The sequence below is a fragment of the Eumetopias jubatus genome, unplaced genomic scaffold (genome assembly GCF_037043125.1).
Source record: "Eumetopias jubatus isolate StellerSeaLion01/CBP00866 unplaced genomic scaffold, mEumJub1_p1.0 scaffold_17, whole genome shotgun sequence".
Lineage (NCBI taxonomy): Eukaryota > Metazoa > Chordata > Mammalia > Carnivora > Otariidae > Eumetopias > Eumetopias jubatus.
Window position 1 is genome coordinate 27,600,168 of NW_028274823.1, and position 22,791 is coordinate 27,622,958.

The 22,791-nt window shown below is 46.1% G+C and overlaps 1 protein-coding gene across 2 annotated transcripts in view; it reads right to left on the reverse strand.

Moving 5' to 3' along the window:
* The window catches only part of SUFU (SUFU negative regulator of hedgehog signaling), a 111,604-nt gene extending 89,785 nt beyond the window's left edge, over window positions 1-21,819 (reverse strand). For both annotated transcript variants that reach the window (XM_028098870.2, XM_028098869.2), the window contains exons 1-2: window positions 21,447-21,819; window positions 16,859-16,993 (exon numbers count right to left, since the gene is read on the reverse strand). In XM_028098870.2, coding sequence (XP_027954671.1) covers window positions 16,859-16,993; window positions 21,447-21,628 — 317 coding nt within the window. In that variant the 5' untranslated portion in view covers window positions 21,629-21,819. The remainder of the gene's footprint in view (window positions 1-16,858; window positions 16,994-21,446) is intronic.
* Window positions 21,820-22,791: the final 972 nt, after the last annotated feature.

Below are 22,791 nucleotides of genomic sequence, written 5' to 3' on the forward strand. Positions count from 1 at the left end.
GCAGTCAGTACAGCAAGTGGCTCCTAATCTCTGGGTTCTGATTTTGAGCCCCACATTGGGTATAGAGATTGCTTAAGTAAATAAACTTAAAAAATAATAATAAGAGGATGTCTGGGTGGCTCAGTCAGTTAAGCGTCTGCCTTTGGCTCAGGTCATGATCCTGGGGTCCTGGGATCAAGTCCTACACCGGGCTCTCTGCTCCATGGGGAGCCTCCTTCTCCTTCTACTTCTGCCTCTCTCTCTCTCATGAATAAATAAATAAAATCTTTAAAAAAAAAAAAAAAGGAGAAGAAAAGACAGGCAGGCCAACAGCAGCAAGATCACAGTCTGATTTGGGAAGCGAGGTGCCATGTGCATACAGGTGTACAGCTTGGGGCTTCTTACAGACCCAAGGGCCAGAGCATTCTGCCCAAGGGCCTTTTGTCCACCCACTATCCTCCTAGACTCTGAGAAGCCAGCTGCCCCAGAAGATCAAGACATCCAAAAGAGGATAATGGGAAGAAACAAATCCTTCCAGCATCTCAGTTCCCAAGGGCAAGGACTGTACTTTTTGTCTGTTCTGTACGTGGGTACATCATGTCACAGCTGAGCAAACGCTAAATGGTAATCATATTCCCATTGCTGCCCAAAGAGATAATAAGGCTGAGACATTCAACAACAAGCAAGATAAGACAGCATTAAAAAAGCAATGAGCCTTCCTCTCTGTCACTATCAAAGTCAGACTCAAATATCTTAATGGCATTTCCTTTGAGCCACTTTTCTGCTGTTTCCTTTTTAGGGAAACAAAACACCACTCAGCTCAGTTCCCATGCCTTCATACTGGTGCTAAGGTCCCACACTACTGGAAAAGTTTCCTAAAACCACACTCCTGCCTACCCCCATCACATCATCCCTTGCTTCCCTCACGAGTCAACAGATAATCTGTTGAATGTCACATTCTTTATATTGCCTTCAAACTCTCCTGCCTCATCTTGCTCCATTGCCCTCCTCTCTTACCAAGCCCCAGACATACTGGCCTTCTTTCTGTCCCTTGAACACCTCAAGGTCCCTCCTGCCTCAGGGCCTTTGCTCTGGTTATTTTCACCGCCTATGATCTTCTCATGGTTGAGTAACCAAAGCACGTACAACTCCAGGGAACACAAACTGCACAGAGTAACATGAATGGTGCCCCCGGAGTTGTATAACGTGACGGCCCTGACTGCCACTTTGTCATTGAGTTCAAATGTTACATCTTCAAGGACACCATCATTGGTTACCTGCTAAATGTACTGTCTCCACCCAACTTAACTCCTACTTCTACCCAGGTATTCCCCAGCACATCACCCCTGCTTTATTTTCAACACAGCACCTGCACTATCTAAAATTATCAATACTTGTACATGTTTCTCCTGTAAGAATGTTAAGATCCATGAGAGCAGAAACTTTGCCTTCTTGCTCCCATGGTACTCCCAGCATGTAACAGAGCACCAGACATTTAGATAATGTGCACTAAACAGTTATGGAAATCAATTAAGGGCTTATCAGATACCAAGCACTGTACCAGGTGCCGGAGGTACTCCACCCCACCCTGATAAAGCAAAGTTCAGACATTTTTACCAAAATTTCACACCTCCTCCCAAAGGAAGGCTCTGACTCCTGTGAAAATGCAGTGCATTTGGATTATCTTCCCTCTTAGGAGAGTAAGGGTCCAGACTGAAGGAATGCCCCTGAAAGAGCTAAATGCTCAGACTTGGTGCTGGATCGAGAGAATTCTTCACCTCTGGTGTGAGAATGCTTTCTCAACAGCCATAGAAAGCCCAAAATGAGGGCTACCAATGGGAAGCCACTGGATGGTGCTGAGCTGAGGGGTGACATGTGTGAGATGCTGTGGACGACTGCCCCCGGCCACAGAGCTAGCACAGAACTAAGGGATCTGTGTCAGCAATGTTCCTGCAAAGAAAACTCCAATCCCAAAGGCTCACCATGCAGCTACTGCCTTCTCCCTGGGCCTTTCCTCTGCACAAAACCCTGGCCACGGGAATGAAAAATTGCAAGACTGGCTCCAGGAGGGCAGGAATCCAGAATGTGTGCAACCCGATATATTGCAAAAGCTAGAGCAGGAAGGAGAAGGGGTTAGGGCAAGCCATGGCGTCGTCTGTTGGTTTTCACTACACTTTCTCCTCTAACCAACCAAGCTGTTCAGAAGGATTTAGGAGTCAAAATCCATCACAAGCAGAAAGTGCAGCCAGCCAGCCTGACCCCCTGGGATGGGATGGAGAGCCTGGGCCAGGCACCATTCTCTAGTAGTTACCCCTCCCCTCAGGCATGGCTCCTGAGCTCCTGACCTCATGTTGAAAGGCGTGAGATCAGAATAAGGGAAACTGGTGGTGAGAGGCAGGGCTCCAAGCTCCCCAAGGCATCACATGGAGGTCAGCACTGGAAAAACAAAAGCATCTCCTTGATTGGTCTTCTTGTGACAAAGCCAGTTCTATGACTGGAACCTCAAGAAGCCTAAGTAACATGGAAGGAAGAAGGAAGGAAAGGGATCTTTGAAGGCCACTATCTTTTACTAACACACTAATAAAGCCTGGAGTCCAGTGGAACATGTCTCTCTGAGAAGCTGCTATGAACCCACATTCTCCCCAACAAATGGACAACTGGTCTAGCCCCAAACATAGGCCTGGCCATGTTTCTGAGCATGGGGACTCCTACTTGAAGAAAACCTTCCACCAGGCCTCAAGGCATGGACTGTAGAAAAGAAGGCAAGGAGACTCCATGTGATCACTTAAGATTCAAAGGCTGTATCAGGCCCACCTGCCCACAGTGTTTTCCAGTTCAAGGACTCTTCAGCCAAAAAGACTGGGGGCTGGAGTGCCTGGGTGGCTCAGTCGTTAAGCGTCTGCCTTCGGCTCAGGTCATGATCCCAGCGTCCTGGGATCGAGCCCCGCACCGGGCTCCCTGCTTGGCCGGGAGCCTGCTTCTCCCTCTCCCACTCCCCCTGCTTGTGTTCCCTCTCTCGCTGTGTCTCTCTCTGTCAAATAAATAAATAAAATCTTAAAAACAAACAAACAAAAAAGACTGGGGGCTCCATGAAGACCAGACCAAGAGTATGCTGCTCATTAATAAAAACCTCATGCCCAGAATTGCCCCAGCAATGACTATCTCTGTAGTAAATGAATGACTGGCCTCCAAACAGACCAGTGATTAATGCTGGATGGGAACCAAGTGTACCCACCCATCACCCAGGAGACCCAGTGCCAGGAGAGATCTACTATTACTAAATTATTTGATTTCTATGTATGGCAGAAAGCCTCAAAAGCCCCAAATGGCAGCCTATTTATTTCAAGAAATTACCTAAAAAGGATCTTATCCATCCCTTGGCACTTGTGTTTAAACCTGTGAAACTTCTGTGTACAGTGGGTACACGGAGCCTGGGGCACTCTATATGGCCAGTCTCGGTCTTCCATATCCACACACTCAAGAAAGGAGAAAAGAGGAGGCTCATGGTGTTCATTTCCAGGTGACAATGACCACCAAATCTAACCACTGATCACCTTTCTAAGAGGAAAACAGAGGCGCTCGGGTGGCACAGTTGGTTAAGTGTCCAACTCTTAGTTTTGGCTCAGGTCATAAACTCAGGGATGTGAGATAGAGCCACGCATCAGGCTCTGCACTCAGTGTGGAGTCTGCTTAGAGACTCTCTCTCCTTCTCCCTCTGTCCCTCCCTGTCCAAATGAATAAATATTTAAATAAATAAATAGATAGAGAAATAAATAAATAAGTAAATGGAAAACAACAGCAGGAACAACACACCCCCTCAGGACTACCACCATGCATGGTGATTTGTACCTAAGGGACTGAGGTATTAACTGAGAGGTGGGTGGCCAGCACAGTCAGTACATTTACTACCTAAACTGCTCCTCATTCCTATGAGAAGTCAAGCAGCAAAAGGAAAAAAAAGAAAAGATATAGTTGGGGCGCCTGGGTGGCTCAGTCGGTTAGGTGGCTGACTCCTGATTTTGGCTCAGGTCCTGATCTCAGGGTCCTGGGATAGAGCCCCAAGTCAGCCTCCTCACTCAGCAGGGAGTCCGCTTGAGGATTCTCTCTTTCTCCCTCTGCCCCCTCCCCCCCACTTGCATTCTCTCTCTCTCAAATAAATAAGTCTTTTAAAAAATTATAATAACAAAGAAGATGTAGGGGCGCCTGAGTGGCTCAGTTGGTTAAGCATCTGCCTTGGGCTCAGGTCATGATCCCAAAGTCCTGGGATCAAGCCCCATGTCGGGCTCTCTGCTCAGCGGGGAGCCTGCTTCTCCCTCTCCCGCTCCCTAATGCTCCCCCTGCTTGTACTCTCTCTCTGTCAAATGAATGAATAAAATCTTTAAAAAAAAAGAAAGAAAGAAAGAAAGAAAAGAAAAAATGTAGTTAATGTAACATGGCAATGGGTATGAACCGTCTTCCCCAGCAAATATGCTGTTTTCATAATTTGGAAACCCTAGCAGCCCTGGGCAGACTGGATTTAGAAAAAAGCACTAGCCAGGCAGTGAGGAAGCTTTGGAAGATGTTAATTCCCAAAGTGAGGGGACTCACACAAGACAAAAGCCTAATGGACACCTGGGCCAGCAACACTCACCATGAATTATTTACAGAAATCATCATGAAGACAAATACAAGATCACAAAAAGTGATAGGCTTAGGAATATTTTTTTTCTCCCTTTTCTAATTTTCAACATTCTGGGTAAAATGGTTCAACTGTCTTTATAAGTGAAAAAAGCAAATTTATAACTAAAAAGTAACAACAATGATGGATGGAACAAGAAAAGTAGAGGCCACGAAAGTTTTGGATTTTGGAAAGTCTTCTCGATCCTGGTTCAATTAAGACAGAGAGTTTGAGGTCTGGCTGGGATCTCAAGGAGCCTGGTGTACTCATTTCTCATCTAGAGCAAGGTGAAGCTCGCCAGGGTCTGAAGTGGTCAAGTTTGCACACAAGTCTTTCTATCATCTGTACTGGAAAGCACAATCAATCTTGAACCTGTGGATTAAGACTAGGTCCCAGTACCAGCTACAGACTTTACAGACGACCATCACTGGGGAAAAGGTATAGAATTCACGAGCCAGTCCCAATTAAAACCAACGGAGACAAAGGAATTCAGATGTGAGCCCAGTACTACTCTGGGGAACTAACGCACTTAATTGCTTGAGAAGTGACCAAAAGGCAAACATGCCAAAAATATAATCAGCCCCATAATTATGTCTGAACCCATAATGTGAGAAAAAGGGTATGTGTGGTTGGGGGTCAAGTGGGAAGTGGGATGGGGTTAGGAACAAAAACCAAGATATGGAGGCACCTGGGTGGTTCAGTCATTAAGCATCTGCCTTTGGCTCAGGTCATGATCCCAGGGTCCTGGGATCAAGCCCAGTGTCGGGCTCTCTGCTCCGCGGGAAGCCTGCTTCTCCCTCTCCCACTCCCCCTGCTTGTGTTCCCTCTCTCGCTGTGTCTCTCTCTGTCAAATAAATAAATAAAATCTTAAAAAACAAAACAAAACAAGATATGTCACCAAAGAAGAGATATAGGTAGAGATAAGCATATGAAAAGATGCTCAACATCATATGGCATCGGGAAATTGCAAATTAATACAACAATGAGATACCATGCCACCCCTGTTAGGATGGCTAAAATCCAAAAAACTGACAATACCAAATGCTGGTCAGGACACAGAATAAGAGGAACTCTTATTCACTGCTGGTGGGAATGCAAAATGGTACAGCCGCTTCAGAAGACAGTTTGGCTATTTCTTACAAAATTAAACATACTCTTACCATGTGATCCAGCAACTTTACCCAAATGAGTTGAAAACTTATGTACACACAAAAACCAGCATATGAGTGTTTATGGCAGCTTTATTCAAAATTGCCAAACACTGGAAACAAGATGTCCTTCAATAATAAATGAATAAACTATAGTATATACACACAATGGAGTATTACTCAGTGATAAAAGGAACTGAGCCAACCACAAAAAGACATGGAGGAACCTTAAATGCATATTGCTCACTGAAAGAAGTCAGTCTGAAAAGGCTATGTATTGTATGATTCCAACTGCATGACATTTTGGAGAGGACAACACAGTAAAACGATAAGTGGTTGCAAGAGGCTTGCGGGGGTGGGGGAGGGAAGGAGGGATCAATAGGCAAAGAACAGCACATTTTTAGGGCAGTAAAACTATTCTGCATGATACTATAATGGTATTTCAGGACATGTATTTGTCAAAACTCACAAAACTATGTAACACAAAGTGTAAACCCTAACGTAAACTGTGGACATCAATTAGTAATAACGTATCAGTATTGGTTCATCAATTGTAACAAATGTACCTCACTAATGCAAGATGTTAATAACAAGAGAAACCATAAGCAAATTAAGGTATATATGGGAACTCTGTACTATGTGTTACAATTTTCTATACATCTAAAGCTGCTCTAGAATATAAACCTCATTAATTTAAAAAAATCATTACAGTTCACTCATATGCAGAATTTAAGAAACAAAATGAAGAAAAAAAAGAGACAAACCAAAAAACAGACTCTTCACTATAAACAACAAACTGATGGTTACTGGAGAGGTGGGTGAGGGAATGAGTGAAATAGGTAAAGGGGAATAAAGAGTACATTAATCATGATGAGCACTGAGTAATGTACAGGATTGTTGAATCACTATATTGTACCCCTGAACCTAATATAACACTGTACATTAATTATACCGGAATTAAAATTTTTTTAAATAAATTTTAAAAAATGGTTAAAATGGTAGTTTATGTTATCTACATTTTAGAATAAAAACCAATAAATAAATAAGTAAAAACAGGAATTAAAAAAATTTTTTAAATAGAGAGTGCTTTCTTTTATTTATTTATTTACTTATTTTATTTATTTATTTTTAAGATTTCATTTATTTATCTGACAGAGAGAGACAGCAAGAGAGGGAACACAAGCAGGGGGAGCTGGTGAGGGAAAAGCAGGCTCCCCGCTGAGCAGGGAGCCCAATGCGGGGCTAGATCCCAGGACGCTGGGATCGTGACCTGAGCCAAAGGCAGACACTTAATGACTGAGCCACCCAGGCACCCTGTTATATCACTTTTTATTTTTTATTTTTATTTTTTATTTTTTAAATTTTATTTATTTATTTCAGAGAGAGAGAGAATGAGAGATAGAAAGCACAAGAGGGAAGAGGGTCAGAGGGAGAAGCAGACTCCCTGCCAAGCAGGGAGCCCGATATGGGACTCGACCCCGGGACTCCAGGATCATGACCTGAGCCGAAGGCAGTCGCTTAACCAACTGAGCCACCCAGGCGCCCCATATCACTTTTTAAAAACATTTTAATTCCTGGGGCACCTGGGTGGCTCAGTCTTTAAGCATCTGCCTTCGGCTCAGGTCATGATCTCAGGGTCCTGGGATTGAGCCCCAAGTCAGGCTCCCTGCTCAGTAGGGGGTCTGCTTCTCCCTCTCCCTCTGCCCCTCCCCCTGCTCATGTGCGCTTTCTCTCTCAAATAAACAAAATCTTTTTTTTTAAGATTTTATTTATTTATTTGACAGAGAGAGACACAGCAAGAGAGGGAACACAAGCAGGGGGAGTGGGAGAGGGAGAAGCAGGCTCCCTGCCGAGCAGGGAGCCCGATGCGGGGCTCGATCCCAGGACCCTGGGATCATGACCTGAGCCAAAGGCAGACGCTTAACAACTGAGCCACCCAGGTGCCCCTCAAATAAATAAAATCTTAAAAAAAAAAAAAGTAATATGACAATTCACATTAATATGACAGAAGAAAAACATATCCTCTCCAGGGTGACAAGATACCTTATATCAGAACAAATATCCATCCCAGATTAGCACTGCAGACACCTCCACCAGATGGTATGGATCCTCTGAAATGTCCCTCATTTCCGCATGCCCTCCCCAGAGGGAATGAGCAGAAGCCCCACACATCCTGGTCAGGGCATACTCTGGGCTGCTGGAATGCTGGGCACATCCCTGACCGCTGAAGAAGCACCACCATGGGAACCTGACCCCCAAGCCAGAAGCCCTACCTCTGCGCTTTTAAGAGTTGCAGGATTTCCCAAAAACTTCTAAAAATGACTACAGTAAGGCAGCAGAAGCCTTGACTGGAGAGATGACACAGGATCCTGTCACTTACCCTCCAGTTCTACCCTCTTGCCATTACCCAGCAGGACTCTTTCTTCTCTACAAAGTTGCTTCGTCCAGTTCAACATTTCTCCTATAAAGCACTTCCTGCTTAGCTATTCACACTCCATTAAGCCAAGATACTTTTGAACTTAGGTGTATAACTTGTAACAGAGGCCTTCGGCCAGCTGCCCCCCCTTGCCCCTCCCCCTGCTTCTATGTGGGTAAAGAACGGGAGGGGTGGGGACTGCAGGAGCCAGACTGCCGGGGTTTCCAGTCCAGCTCCAGCATTCACTGGCTGGGTGGATAAGTTCCTTAACATCTCTGTACCTCAGTTTCCTTACAAAAAAGGTATTGGTACTTACCCCCACAGAGCTGCCGTGAGAATGAAATGAGTTTATATATAAAGCACTTAGAACAGTGCCTTGCACGCAGTGGGAGCTGTAAGTGCTTACAATTATTACCTGTTTCGAGTTTCTTGAAGTGCTGAAGATCACAGGGTGAGGGGAGGAAGCCTCAAAGCCACAGAGGTGGGGCAAAGCCAAAAACGTGCTCCCAGCCCCAAACCCATTGTCTTCTTCTTTCCCAGGGTCTCGGCCATCTTCTACCAAGCAGATGGTGGGTGTTTCAAGGACAGAAGTTAGATATAACTTCTCCTTGTCCTCTCACCCCCACCTGAACAGATCACCTTCCCAAATGTTCTGTCTGTACCTGGCACTCAACAGAGCTTTGCTGGAGGGGTGTGCTCTGCAGCCCCAGGCTCTGTGTCAGAAAGCTCGGCAGGCAGGGAGGGCAGCGATGTGCAAAGGTATGTACTGGAGTGAGGAGACCATGCCTATGGGGTTTGGGTCAGAGAGGACAAGGTCACTGCACACGCACCTTAGGACCCACATCAGAACTACACTACTGAAACAGGAAATGAGGCTCAGTGGGCTACCTCAGAGGCAGGATGGAAGAATGAATTGAGGAGTCAAAAGCCAAAGTCCAGAGTCAGGAGCTCTGAGTGAGAAATCTGGGCAAAGGAAATGCTGGCAAACCGAGACGCAGGACACGGCAGACGTGAAGACCAGCATTCAAAAAGGAAAAAGCCTCAGGTGTGGAAGATGGGAGCCTAGAAGGGCAGGCTGAACAGGGAAGATTCCTGGGACTGAGAGATCCAATCATGTCAAACCCATAAGGGCTTCCAAGTCTTTGCCTCTCTCTGTGGGAAGAGAAGGAAATCTGCCAGTGCTGACCAGCCCAGTATCACTCTGGCTGGCAGTCACTCCTGATAATCAGGCTGCTTGAACTTTTTAAAGTGAGTTTGAGGGGCACCTGGGTGTCTCGGTTGAGCATCTACCTTCGGCTCAGGTCATGATCCCAGGGTCCTGGGATGGAGCCCCACATCGGGCTCCCTGCTCAGTGGGGAGCCTGCTTCTCCTCCCTCTGCTGCTCCCCCTGCTTGTATGCGCATGCTTTCTCTCTCTCTCTCTGTCAAATAAATAAATAAAATCTTTTTTAAAAAAATAAAAAATAAAATGAGTTTGACTGGGCCAGCTCAAGGAATCTCTTCCCAACTGTCTCCTTACTGCTGAGGGATTCTCTGATTTGGAAAATCTGGAATCCTTACCCCATGAAGGAAGAGATAATCCACTGCAAATGAAATGCTTTTCAAAGGATGAAGCCACATACCCACGGTGCCTTAGGTCTTCCAGTGGTTACAAAAGAAATGGAATTCTCAGCATTTCAAACCTCAGAGATCCGGGGCCTGAAACCCAGCCCAAAGTGGTGGTTTCAGCTTCAAGAAGAGTTCTAGCCCTGCTGCTGGCTGTTACTCCCTGGGCAAGGGCCAAGGGCACCCCACTCTTTCTAGGTAGCCCAGAGATCTTCCCCTTAGCAGAGAGCATCAATATTTCATACAGTCCTCCCAAAACTCAACACCTCAGACATGAAAGGCTGGGGGACCAAAGTCCAGGGAGGCCTGCCCTGCCATAAGCCTGTACAGCACTTCTTCAGCCTGCTGTGCCAGCCATGGGTAGGGCCGGGCCTGCCATCTGTGGGTGGTTTATAGAGGGATTCTGGTTGTCAGCGACACGAGAGTTCTGGGAGAAAGCAAAAGCCCAACCAGAGGAGAGACCGTGCTCCCAGGACAGGTGTGTTAGGGCAAAGGCAGGATGTCCACTGGAAACCTCAGAGGATGAAATGACACATTAAAAAGTTCCTGTGAACCAAGCTTTGAGAAGGGAAAATTAGCATTTCCCAACTGCAGGGGACCAAGGCCACACAAAACAACATGTGGAAAAGTTAATCTGTATCCAGTGTTTTAATAAATAACTCATTCGGTCCAGAGCCCAACTTAGAGGAACCTGAAGGGAAAAGGAGGTTCTCTACCAACCCAGTGGAGACAGCCACAGAAAGCCAGTCAGCAGCAGTTCCAGCCCCAAAGGGGGCAAGAACAACTACAAATTCCACAGGCATACCCGCCAAGAAGCCAGCATTTGTGGGGCAGAGCCCAGATGGACCATGGGCGGTAGAGGTGAGGTGCAGGCTCTATCCCGGGCCAACACCACACAAAGGCTGTCTTTGGAACCAGCCGACATGTCCAGAAGATGACCTGCCCAGTGGAATCCCACCAGGGAAGTCTGCCTGAGATCCCAAACACACTCTGTGACTAGTCAGCCTCCTGTGCCCTGTGGTTTGGGTCCAGCTAGGGCTGCTGGCCGTACCAGGGGCGGCCAGAAATCCTCACAGAGAGCAGTGCAGAAGCCGCCTCTTCCACAGCCCTGCAAATCTCCACATTCCAGGCCATAGCTGCCAGCCACAAAGGGAACAGCCAGAGCCGGATGCTTCCGACAGGCGCCTGGCAGCTGAAGATCAGCTGTCTCACACCTCCCAAGTCCAGGGGGAGAGCAACAGGACAATCTCTGCCACTGAAGTCAGTTGAGGGGAGCCTTAGGGTTCCTAGAAAAGCACTCCATTCTCCCCTGTGGCTGCCCAGAGCTGGAACTTGTTCCATCTCTCAGACTTCAGAAAGAGCCTCTTAAGAGCCTTTTAATCCAAACAAGTGCTCTCCTGTCCTGTTTCCTTTGGGGACTGTGAACAGGGAAAGAACCTGGATGGAACTGGCCATTCCAGGGCTCAGGCAACTAGCCTGCTCTTCACTTCCTTCAGGGCTACCAGGATGGGGGGGGGTCCCCTCCTACTCCCACAGCAAGTCTGCTAGGGGACCCCTGGACTTCTGCTTGTTCCTATCCTCGACAAGCTGTGAGAAGGAAAGATCTTACAGGGAGGAGGCATACTGTAGGCATTCAATAAATGCTGGTGACTGATCAAAATGGAAAGGCAGTCCAGCACAGTAGTTCAGAAAACAGGCTATGGGATCACTGGACCTGGCTTCTAATTCACCATCTATGCAGTAAGTTTGTTAGCCTAAATTTCTGTATCTATAAGCAAGACATGATAAGAGTTCCTTGTGTCACAGAATTACTATGGGGATAACATAAAAGGATACCTTTACGAAAAGAATTTAGCACTAATCTGGAATATAGTAAAAACCAAAAAAAAAAGTCTGCCTATATAATTATGCTAAAGACAATGTCCATACATTTGCTTCTCCCCCATCACGAGAGAGACCACAGAACAGTGGGGACGTTGGGAGACCCTGCCACTCTCATTAGCTTCTGCACAGCCTTCAGCAGGCTACTGTACTTTCCTCCACTTACAATTAAGGGACATGAAAGATCAGTGTTTCCTATTTGTCCGTGACAATAATAGTACTGAATCATACTTTCTATTTTTATTTATTTATCTTATTATTTATTTGAGAGAGAGAGAGAGTGTGCACCAGAGCACGGGTGGGGGAGAGGGGAGGGACACAAGCAGACTCCCCACTGAGCGCAAAGCCTGACACCGGGCTCCATCTCAATGACCCTGAGATCACGACCTAAGGCAAAACCAAGAGTCAGATGCTTAACCTCTGCGCCACCCAGGTGCCCAGAGAGAGAATCTTAAGCAGGCTCCACACCCAGAGTGGAGGGGGATGCAGGGCTCCAACTAATGACATTGAGATCATGACCTGAGCCAAAATTAAGAACTGGACACTTAGTGAACTGAGCCACCCAGGTGCCCTTGAATCATACTTTTTTAAAAAAAAGTTCCCTTTATAATTTGCTTTCAATTTTTCTAATCATGTCTAGGGTCAGTTTCTATTTGGTGTTAGCATATCTTTTCAACACCTCTCTCATACTTGCTAATCTCTCTCTTTTTTTTTTCATACTTGCTAATCTCTTGAACAAAAAGAAAGCTGGCCTTAAGCTAGAATTTAATAACATTGCTGTTATTGCTGCATTTATTTCCATAGTTACCTTTAAATTATGGCAAGTGATACTGGTTTCCATACATGGTGGTGACTTAAAAATTAATTTTAATTTTTAAAAACTAAACTTTAAAAATTGATTTTTATAAATAAATAAATAAATAAAATTAATTTATGGGGGGGCCTGGGTGGCTCAGTTGGTTAAGCAACTGCCTTCGGCTCAGGTCATGATCCTGGAGTCCCGGGATCGAGTCCCACATCGGGCTCCCTGCTCGGCAAGGGGCCTGCTTCTCCCTCTAACCCTCCCCACTCTCATGTACTCTCTCTCTCTCATTCTCACTCTCTCAAAATAAATAAATAAATCTTTAAAAAAAAAATTAATTTACGGGGTGCCTGGGTGGCTCAGTTGGTTTAGCATCTGCCTTCGGCTCAGGTCATGATCCCGGGGTCCTGGGATTGAGCCCTGTGTCGGGCTCCCTGCTCGGTGGGGAGCTTGCTTCTCCCTCTCCCTCTGCTACTTCCTGCTTGTGCTCTCTCTCTTGTGTCAAATAAGTAAATAAAAATCTTAAAAAAATTTTTTTTAATAAAAATATATTTATATCACTTTTAAAAGGGGGGGTTAATTAACTAATTAATTTTTAGTGAGCTCTATGCCCAATGTGAAGCTTGAACTCATGACCCCATGATCTAAAGTCCCATGTTCCTCCAAATGAGCCAGCCAGGTGCCCCAAAAGGGAAGTTAGTTGGAAAAGAACATAAAGTAGATGATCTACTACATGGCAAAAATTATGAAGGCAGCACTAGAAGTTTGGGAAACACTGGGCCAGAAGATTATTAAAGTCCTCTCAAACCTGAAAGTAAGTGCTGGTCCCTAGAGTGTCAGGCTATGATCCTCCCCTGCCCCCTTCCTTCCTACTGGCCTGCAGCTTGCAGGTGCCTCTCAAACTTCACTTCCTCCCTGGAGCTTTTTCCAATTCAGCAGCCTGACTAAAAGTCATACCCTCCATTCTGCTCCCAGGTCATGTTCTTCATCCATGGATTGTAGCATTTATTACCCAGTACTATAACCCTCTCTTTATGTTTATCCCCCCTCTAGAACATGAGCTCCTTGCAGACAGGAATTATGTCTTGGCGTTTTATCCCTAAAACATCTATTAAGATGTTCTGTGTCTGGAACAAAATAGGTGCTTGAGGAATGTATGCTGAATAAATGAACCAATGCTTGGGCCCTTTTTTCACTGAATAGAAAGACAAAAGACAGTGGAAGAAGAGCATTACTAGAGATTCATTTGCCATAATTCTAGTTCAACACTTCTTAGCATTTAAACTGGATGGTAGGGACGCCTGGGTGGCTCAGTCGGTTAAGCATCTGTCTTCAGCTCAGGTCATGATCCCAGAATCCTGGGATCTAGTCCCACATCGGGCTCTCTGCTCAGCAGGGAGCCTGCTTCTCCCCCTGCCTGCCACTCCCCCTGCTTGTGCGCATGGGCACGCTCTCTCTCTCTGACAAATAAAATCTTAAAATAAATAAATAAATAAACAAATAAACTGGATGGTAGAACACTCACCTTTTTGACCTCAGCTTCAAGCACTAAGTTAAATAAGAATCTTTAAATCTGTTTCCAAGAGGCCTTGCCACACGAAATGTTTGGAAAAGCAAACTTTTCTTCAAGAAACTTACCAGGACTGAGAAGAGACCAGTCACACCAGCACAAGGCCGATTACAAATGTACTTTTGACTTATGCAACATAGATCAGAACTGGGTAAATATCTAAGAACACTCCCTCCATGTCCTTCTAGTGGTAGGACATAATACCAGAAAACACTAGATTCCGGCGGTGAGATACAGCCCAAATCGAGGTCTTACTATTGTCATAAATGATATATGAATATCACAGTGCTTCATCATACAGAAATGACACAAATATAAGGGGCTACTTTCAAAAGTGGAAAAACAGTAAGGAAGGCCCTCTTTAAAATTCAGAGGTTGCCCCCTCTGAAATATGGGGCTTTCTCAATTATGTTCTTCATGTCACTTTGGGCTTTGGACCCATCACTGATAAGCAGGTATACTGTAAGAATCTTTAAGCCACATAGGAAATGGTATTCTTCTGACTGGAATAAATCTGTCAACAAAAAGGTACAGGCTAACTGCACTAAATACCCTCTGCAGGTTTTTATTAAAAATATACGGAAAAGTCCAGCATAGTGCCTTTACCGCCCACATCTGTTTGCTATTCTATCTCCATTATTAATACTGTAATGCAGGGTCCCCATTCAGGCAAGATTAATTCACTGTTCCCAAAGCCTTCTGCTGACATTGCAATGGATCTGTTTGGAAGGCTATAAAGGCAGGCCCAGACATTGCTCTCGACATGTGATCAGTAAGGAGATGAGGCCTGGGTCCCCAGCCTAACAAGAGAGAAGAGGAAGTTGGGTTGGACCTGTGATCAGAGAGGTAGAACACCCTAGTGGTTAAAAGCTCAGACTCTGGACTCAAGACAGTTCAATTGAATCCTAGTTCTTTTCCTTTAGCCAATTCATTTACCCCTGAAGTGATTTAATTTTCTCATCTACAAAATGGAAATAACAAAAGAACCTGGTACGATTGTAAAGTATTTGATGTGATGATAAGATACTAAGAACTAAAACAAAGCAAAAAACAAACAAAAACCCTGATGATTATCATCTTCATCATGATACCATCAACATCCCCAGAATCAGCCTCTTATGCAAGAAGAGCTCTGCTAGTCTTTCAACCTACACATGCTAAGTAGTCATCACCAAGATACCAAAAAGATAGTGTAAGAGGCAAAAAAGATAGGACAAAAAGCAAAAAGCAGGAAAGGATATAATAATAGAAATAGAATCAGCTTTTGATTAACCATGCTGATGAGGGGGAAGGAAGACAACACTTAAATTGAAGAAAAGAGGGCGCCTGGGTGGCTCAGTCGTTAAGCGTCTGCCTTCGGCTAGGGTCCTGGATCGAGTCCCGCATCAGGCTCCCTGAGCAGGGAGCCTGCTTCTCCCTCTGCCTGCCGCTCCGCCTGCTTGTGCTCTCTGACAAATAAATAAATAAAATCTTAAAAAATAATAATAAAATAAAATAAATTGAAGAAAAGAACCCCTCTCAAAAAAGAGTGTAGATGGAACAAAATATTTGTGTTTGTGTAATTATAGATAGTAACTTACTCGAGGACATGATATAATTGTTCAAGAGACAGTAGAGCACAGTCATTAGGACCATAAGCTCTGCAGCCAGAACGCCTGCATGAGAATCCTGGCTCCACCACTTCCAAGCTGTGTGACCTTAAGCAAGTTATAGACTCTTTGTATCTCAGTTTCCTCATCTGTAAAACGGGGCAAATATGAGTATCCACCAGTATTCTATGGTTGTGATGAAAATAAAATTAGTTTATACATGCAAAGTGACCAAAAGAATACCTGGCTCATAATCAATGTTTAAGAAATGTTAGCTTTCGGGGCGCCTGGGTGGCTCAGTCGTTAAGCATCTGCCTTCGGCTCAGGTCATGGTCCTAGGGTCCTGGGATCGAGCCCCGCATCGGGCTCCCTGCTCAGTGGGAGGCCTGCTTCTCCCTCTCCCAGTCCCCCTGCTTGTGTTCCCTCTCTCACTGTGTCTCTCTCTGTCAAATAAATAAATAAAATCTTTAAAAAAAAAATGTTAGCTTTTGTTATTATTAGTGTTGCCGTTAGGGTTTTAGCTGACTTAATACTAAGTTGACGTTTAACTTAATATTAAAATTGTCTAAATTCAGTGGTTATAGGAGCACAAACGGGAGGCAGGTAGGATTTAGAAGTATACAGGGCAGAAAATGGGAGATAGACTAGAATAAAAAAGGTACTGTGGATAAGCTGAGCACAGATAACTGCAGGTTACAAGGAAGTAAGTAAGATCAACAGAGGGAGAGAGATGGATATACTCACGATAAAGTAAGTAGAGTAAAATATTAATTGTAGAATCTAGGTAGTGGGTATTTGTGTGTTGGCTATAAAATTCTTTCAACTATGCTTTATGTTTAAGATTTTTCACTACAAGCTAGAAGGGGAAAAAAACAAGTATACTTAGAGGCATCAATTCAAATTCTGGGTCATAGCTATTCTGCCTGTCCTCTGAGCTCAAACAGCAGAGCAGCTTGGAAAAACCTGATGGTTTTAGAACACTTGCTCATCATCAACACTGTCCTGCACCAGATGAGCAGAGTTCGGGTGCTGACCTGGATCACTCTGGCGCAAGTAGATACAAGCAGAGGGCAGAAACCCAGAGGTTCTACCTGAGAAGTGCCAACCACATAGAACTATGACATTATCACCCCTGCTCAGGGAAACCCCAGAAATATGGCTCAAGGCTAAGGAACAGACAGGTGGAGGATGGGCAAATGCCATACACTCACTCATGGACTCTGCTGTCACCATAGAGATCACTCAGGCCAAAGCTGATGTAATGCCAGTGTTCAGGGATGTTGGCAGAAGGGCTCCCCACGTTCCTGTACATGCTAACATAGTCCAAGGGGTCTGGACCGCCCAACCTGCAAAAGACAAAACACAGTGGAGTCAGTGAGCCTGAAAGCAGACAATGTGAAGCTAAGAGGTCATGCCTTACAAATCTAGACCCCATCCTGGAGGAATCTAGAATGACTAAAAGGCAGCCACACCTCCGGGATAAGACCAAGGGATGGGCGGCTAGAAGTGCCCAATTCCATAAGCACAAGAGGCTCCCTTCGATCCCCAACATGCAGCACCCCTTTTAGAAATAAAACAGACTAGGTGGTTACCCCTTTTACTTCCTCCTATTTCAAATTACCAATCCCAAATGGGATTGGCAGGAATTATCTCTCTTCCGTGGTGCCTGTAAACATGCCAAGCTTCAAGGCAAGAGGTGCATTAGTCAATCGATTGGCTTCTATTGAAAGACCATCCTGAGCATCCCCAATGGGCATTGTTCCTGGAAGCAGAGGCTCAGCTCCACTCCTGCCTCTTACACAGCTAATTCCTGAAAGACTATATTGTGCCCTATGTTAATTACAGTTTGTTCTAAACAAACCCAATGCCTCCAGACCCCAGCCTGCACCCCACAGACCAAAGCTGGTCTTTTCTCATGCAAGTGACAAAGGCCACACTTAGGCCAGCCCTGCACAGAGAACCGCAGCCGGCCGGACTGAGCCTTGGGAGCACCTGCATCCAGGAGATGATCCCAGGAGACTGTCGCCTCAAAGGTAGAGCTGGAATAGTAAATGATTTGGGGCCTCTGAGAACCACATTAAACATCCCCCATAATTCCAACAGAGAAGCAGCTGAGGAAGAGATTCAGTCATTAGCTCACTCTGAGGATTTAATTCCATAAGGGTTTCCTTTAGTAGAGCAATTAGTGCTCTTTAAAAAAAAAGAAGGGAAAAAAAAAGGGTCCTGCTTTTCTTCAGAATGGATAGGGAAACTTGGTAGACTTGAGAAACAGCCTAAATGGAAACCATCAGCGGAAGGAAGTCTGCATTTAGCCCACAAACACTCTGCATTTGAGCTGCCTCGGACATCTGACTGTTCCACAGACTGCAAAAAACTTTGCCTGCCCCTGGGACATTGATGGAGTGCACTTTGCAATTGGGATCGTACACTGAAGTAACACTAATAACCAAATAAAAGACATGTTACATGTGATCCCAGCAAGAGTGACAGTACCATGCAATTTAAATACTATTTAAAACCAGTAGGTCTGGTTTCATCCTCTTTTGCCAGGGTATTACTTGCCTTTATAGAAATCCTTATTCTCTGCTAGGAAATGCTAAGTTATTTATAGAACTTGTAAGAAAGTTGCTCCAAATAGCTAAGAATCTCAACTGAGTGGATTAGAAAAAGGGACAAATCCCCATGTCTTTCCTTAACTCTGATTTGGCCAAATCATTTGAATACTTCCACAACCAGCTGAATATAGAAAAGTTTGCTGGGGGAAGGAGGAAACAAAAGGGTAGCAACTACATGATAGCTGCAGAACCCCATAACAGATCGGAGTGACTACAGGCTCCATATCTGCTCCAGTTTCCTGCTGCAAATTCCCAATCTTGCCCCTCCTACAGCCTAGGTCCATCCAGCAACAAGTGGCAAAACTGTATCCACAGTTCCATGCTCCCTCTGCCATACCTCTGCAGCCCTCTCTCAGGAGATACTACACCAAGGAATGGGCCTTTACCTTAAAACTACAACTGCAAGGAATAACCAAGAGTCAGACAAAATTAACCTTGTCCCCAAGTTCTATTCTACTTACTCAGAAACCTGATGGGAAACAGATGAGTATATAGAAAATAATCATATTTGGGGGGGCAAACAGGAATGGGAAACAAGAAAGGACCATTCCTACCCCAAGGGGCAGCCCTTCTGTAAACAGGTCTGATCCTTAACAGAGCTACTTGAGGGTTACTCTCATTTGGGGGTGGCTCGGCTGGTTAAGCAACTGCCTTCAACTCAGGTCATGATCCCGGGGTCCCAGGATCAAGTCCCACATCAGGCTCCCAGCTCAGCAGGGAGTCTACTTCTCCCTCTGACCCTCTCCTCTCTCATGCTCTCTCTCAAATAAATAAAAATAAAATCTTAAAAGAAAAGAAGATTTTACACTTAGAAAAAGATGTTATCCAAGGACCCAGAACATCCCTTGATGCTCTTCCTTGAATTCCCAACTTCACTCCACACGCCAGTTGCAGGACCGCTGTGGCTCCAGGGTATAAGCTCTGCCTCCATGTTTCTGCTCCCTGCTCACTAAAGTCTCAGCTTTCAGCCAGGATGTCCCTGCTGGCCAGGGTCCACTAGCCAAAGAGCCAACCTTCTGTCACAAGAAAAGGAATCTCAAGGGACCCTGGGCCATAACCAGACCCAGGTAGTCTTAGTCAGTCAAACTGCCAACGAGGCCTTGTGGGATCCCAAATGTGAGGTATATCAATGAATTGATTTCAGAATCTTACTCAGGCAAACCCTTCCAAGTCTTAGAAAGAACCAGTCTCTCAGCTGCTCCTTCTTATATTTTTCTGCAACTAGCCAGCATTTCTAATTTCACAAAGTGCTCTGTATTAGTCATTACATGTTGGCCCAACTCTAAAGATAAGTCCTGCCTGGTTAACAAGCTTGCAGCAAGAAAAAAAAAGAAAAAAAGAAAAAAAAGTTGCTGAAATCAGTCTTAGTCCTTTGCATGTGCTTTAATATCTTCTACACACAACTCTATCCTTCATGGCCAGTTGGGTGACAAAAAACTCTATCCTTCATGGCCAGGTGGGTGCCCAAGTCCGTGTAGGGATTTCTCCATACACTCAAATGAGGCCTAAACAAATAGCATCGCAGAACCTGGCCCACTTTTCTCATGACACAATCCAATAGAGTTCATTGCAATACATATTTAAATATGGACGTGCAATGAGAATGGGTCATTAAGTTATCAAGAGCTGCTTTTCATTCAGAAGCTCTCTTCAAAAACTGCTCTCAACCAAAGAACAGTTTGCCTGCAGAAGAGAACTGTAAGGCTGGCCACACCTCCTCCTGGCTATCAGACATGGCCCTCCCATAGGAGGGGGCTGGTCCCCAGGCCCTCCATGCTGTCAGTCTCTTCACACCCTCCCACTGACACAGGGAACTAGCCTCAGCCCTAGACAGTCTAGTTTCTGCCATCTCTGGAGGAACTTAAGAGGTTATCCTGGAGAAGATTCAGTCCTAAAGGGAGAGGTAACCAGCAAAGACATCCACTCTATCAATCTCCCCCTTTGGGTCTACCTGCCCCTTTGGCCACATTCCAAGCTGCTTCCTGAACAGTCTTTCAGAACTCAATGAAGGGGATCATCTAATACAGTGCCTACATGAATGCAGTTCTGGACAGATTCAACCAATTCCTCAATTTGGTCCAGAAAAACCATGAAGACAGGCTCTTTGTCAGAGTCCCTCGAACACCTGCCTTGCCCAGAGGATGTAGAAAGAGACAGGTTGCAAACAGGAATGGGAAACAAGAAAGGACCATTCCTACCCCAAGGGCAGCCCTTCTGTAAACAGGTCTGATCCTTAACAGAGCTACTTAAGGGTTACTCTCGGCTTCCCTGAGAGACTGTTGCCTAAATCCTGAAGCTTGTGGCCAGGAAGCTCCTCTTAACATCTCGCTGCACTTCTTTGCTCCGTGTCCAAGTCCCAGGTCTTCATTATTTACTGTGGTCCCCTTCAATCCTGAGCCAAACCATGGATCTCCCTGACCCGGCCTCTGTTCTAGCCAATGTCCTAAAGCAAAGCAGCTGCACAGCCAGAGGAAGCTCTGCTTGGAGAAAGAGAACTGTGCCGAGTAAGCACAAAGTTTATCAAGAAAAGTTGCTCCGTGAAACTTCAAACGCAAAAAGCACAGCACCGAAATGACTGACGTCTGAGTTCATGGGGAAGGTATCAAAAGGAGACCTCCTCCTCTTCTCATCACAGGCACAACTCTCGAAACTTGCTCCCCTCCTAACCTACGGGAGAGCGGGGGTCCCCAAAACCACCCGTACCCTGTGCAGTCTCGAGCCCTCTGAGCTCTGCCAGCCGCACTCCTCCAAAGCCCTCTCATACGCTCCCCAAGCCCCGCCTTGCCTCCCCCATCCCACTTCAGCCGCCCCCCCGCCCCCGGCTTCCCCTCGCCCACTAATGACCCCCTACAGGCGCCCCCTCCTTTCACCACGTTTACAGTTCCTTCTCTCCTATAGCAACACCCCCGCTCCTACACACACCCCCAATTCACTCTATTCTCCCAATCCCAGTTAACCCTTCATCCTCCCCCCTCGTTAACCCTTCGCTACCACAGGCTCCGTTAACCCCTTTGTCCCCATTCCCAACTTCAGCCTTAACTCCTTCCCTCGCAGCAGGACGCCCTCCTTCCAAGTGCTTTAACCATTCTTCTCCACCTCCTCCTCCCCCTCAAATGACTTCGCCCCTGGGGTTCTAACGCTTCCCAGCCCGTCCCTGTCCGTCTCCCCGCGGCCCAGAGCATACCAGTACTTGACGATAGCGGTAACCTGGAGCGGGTTCGGCTGGTCAGGGTAAAGGCGACGGCACTCTCCGTAGATGGCGTGCAGTCCTGGGGGAAAGAGCGAGGCGAAGGCCGGGGGCGCACTAGGGCCAGGGGCCGGGGGCGCGGCGGGGCCGGGGGCGCCGCTAGGCCGCAGCTCCGCCATCCGGGCGCGAAGGGCGCTGGGGGGACCGGGGAGGGTGGACGAGGGGGAGAACACTGACGCGCCAGCAGGCGGACTCCGTCTGTGCGACTCCCCGAGGCTATGGGGGCTGCAGCGAGGTCTAGGCTCCGCGCCTGCGCACGGTGCACAGTCGGCCCAGGCCGTCGCCGCCGCAGAGACGGCCAGAGGGTGCCTCGGGGGCCGCGGGGCGCTCAAGGGGGCGGGGCGTCGGCGCGCCCTATCCCGGTATCCATTGGGTAGTGTCTATGTCAGTCACAGGTGGGGAAGGCGTGACTTGACAATAGGTCCTGCCTCCCTCTCCTGGCGTTGGGGGTGTCCCAAGGCTCTTGGCCTCCCCCTAGTGTTAGGAGGAACCCAGGTTCAAATAGAGACGTTAAGACATCCTAAGGTGCTAGGGTCCCACGAAAGCAGTGGGAAGTTCTCCGACAAAGGGCTTGTCATCTGCTGACACGCTGCTAACAAGAATTTAAGCATAAATCTGACAATAACGGGTTGATCCATTCATCCATTACTGTGATTTTAGTTTCAATAGATTATAATCTGAATGTTTCCTACCGTCTTTGAACGTCCATTTACCATATTTACTGACACTAACGCCGCCAAATTCAGGGGTCGTATGTTGAAATACTTATTTTGGAGTCCTGTTAAAAAGTAGGAAGAGTTAAGTAAACTAGGACTAATTAAAAAGACTTGGTAATTTTTTAATTTTTTTAAGATTTTATTTATTTTAGAGAGAGAGAGGGCGCGCGCGTGTACGAGTGGGGGGGGAGGGGCAGAGGGAGAGGGAGAAGCGGACTACCTGTGGCTGGATCCCAGGACCCCAAGATCGTGACCTCATTACCGGAGCCCAAGGCAGACGCTTAACCTACTGAGCCACCCCGGCACCCTAAGACTTGGTAATTTTTTAATAAATGCTTTTAGTTATGACAATCTCTTCTTTGTTCTGTTTTATGCAGATGTATGCAGATTGCCTTGAGGAACCCCAGTATTCATTATCTACTGTGGACCCGCTCTTTCCCATTACATTTCACTCTCTGTAACTGGGAGAATTTTTTTTTTTTAATTTTAAGTGATCTCTATACCCAATGTGGGGCTCGAATTTACAACCCCCAGATCAAGAGTCGTATGTTCTACCGATTGAGCCA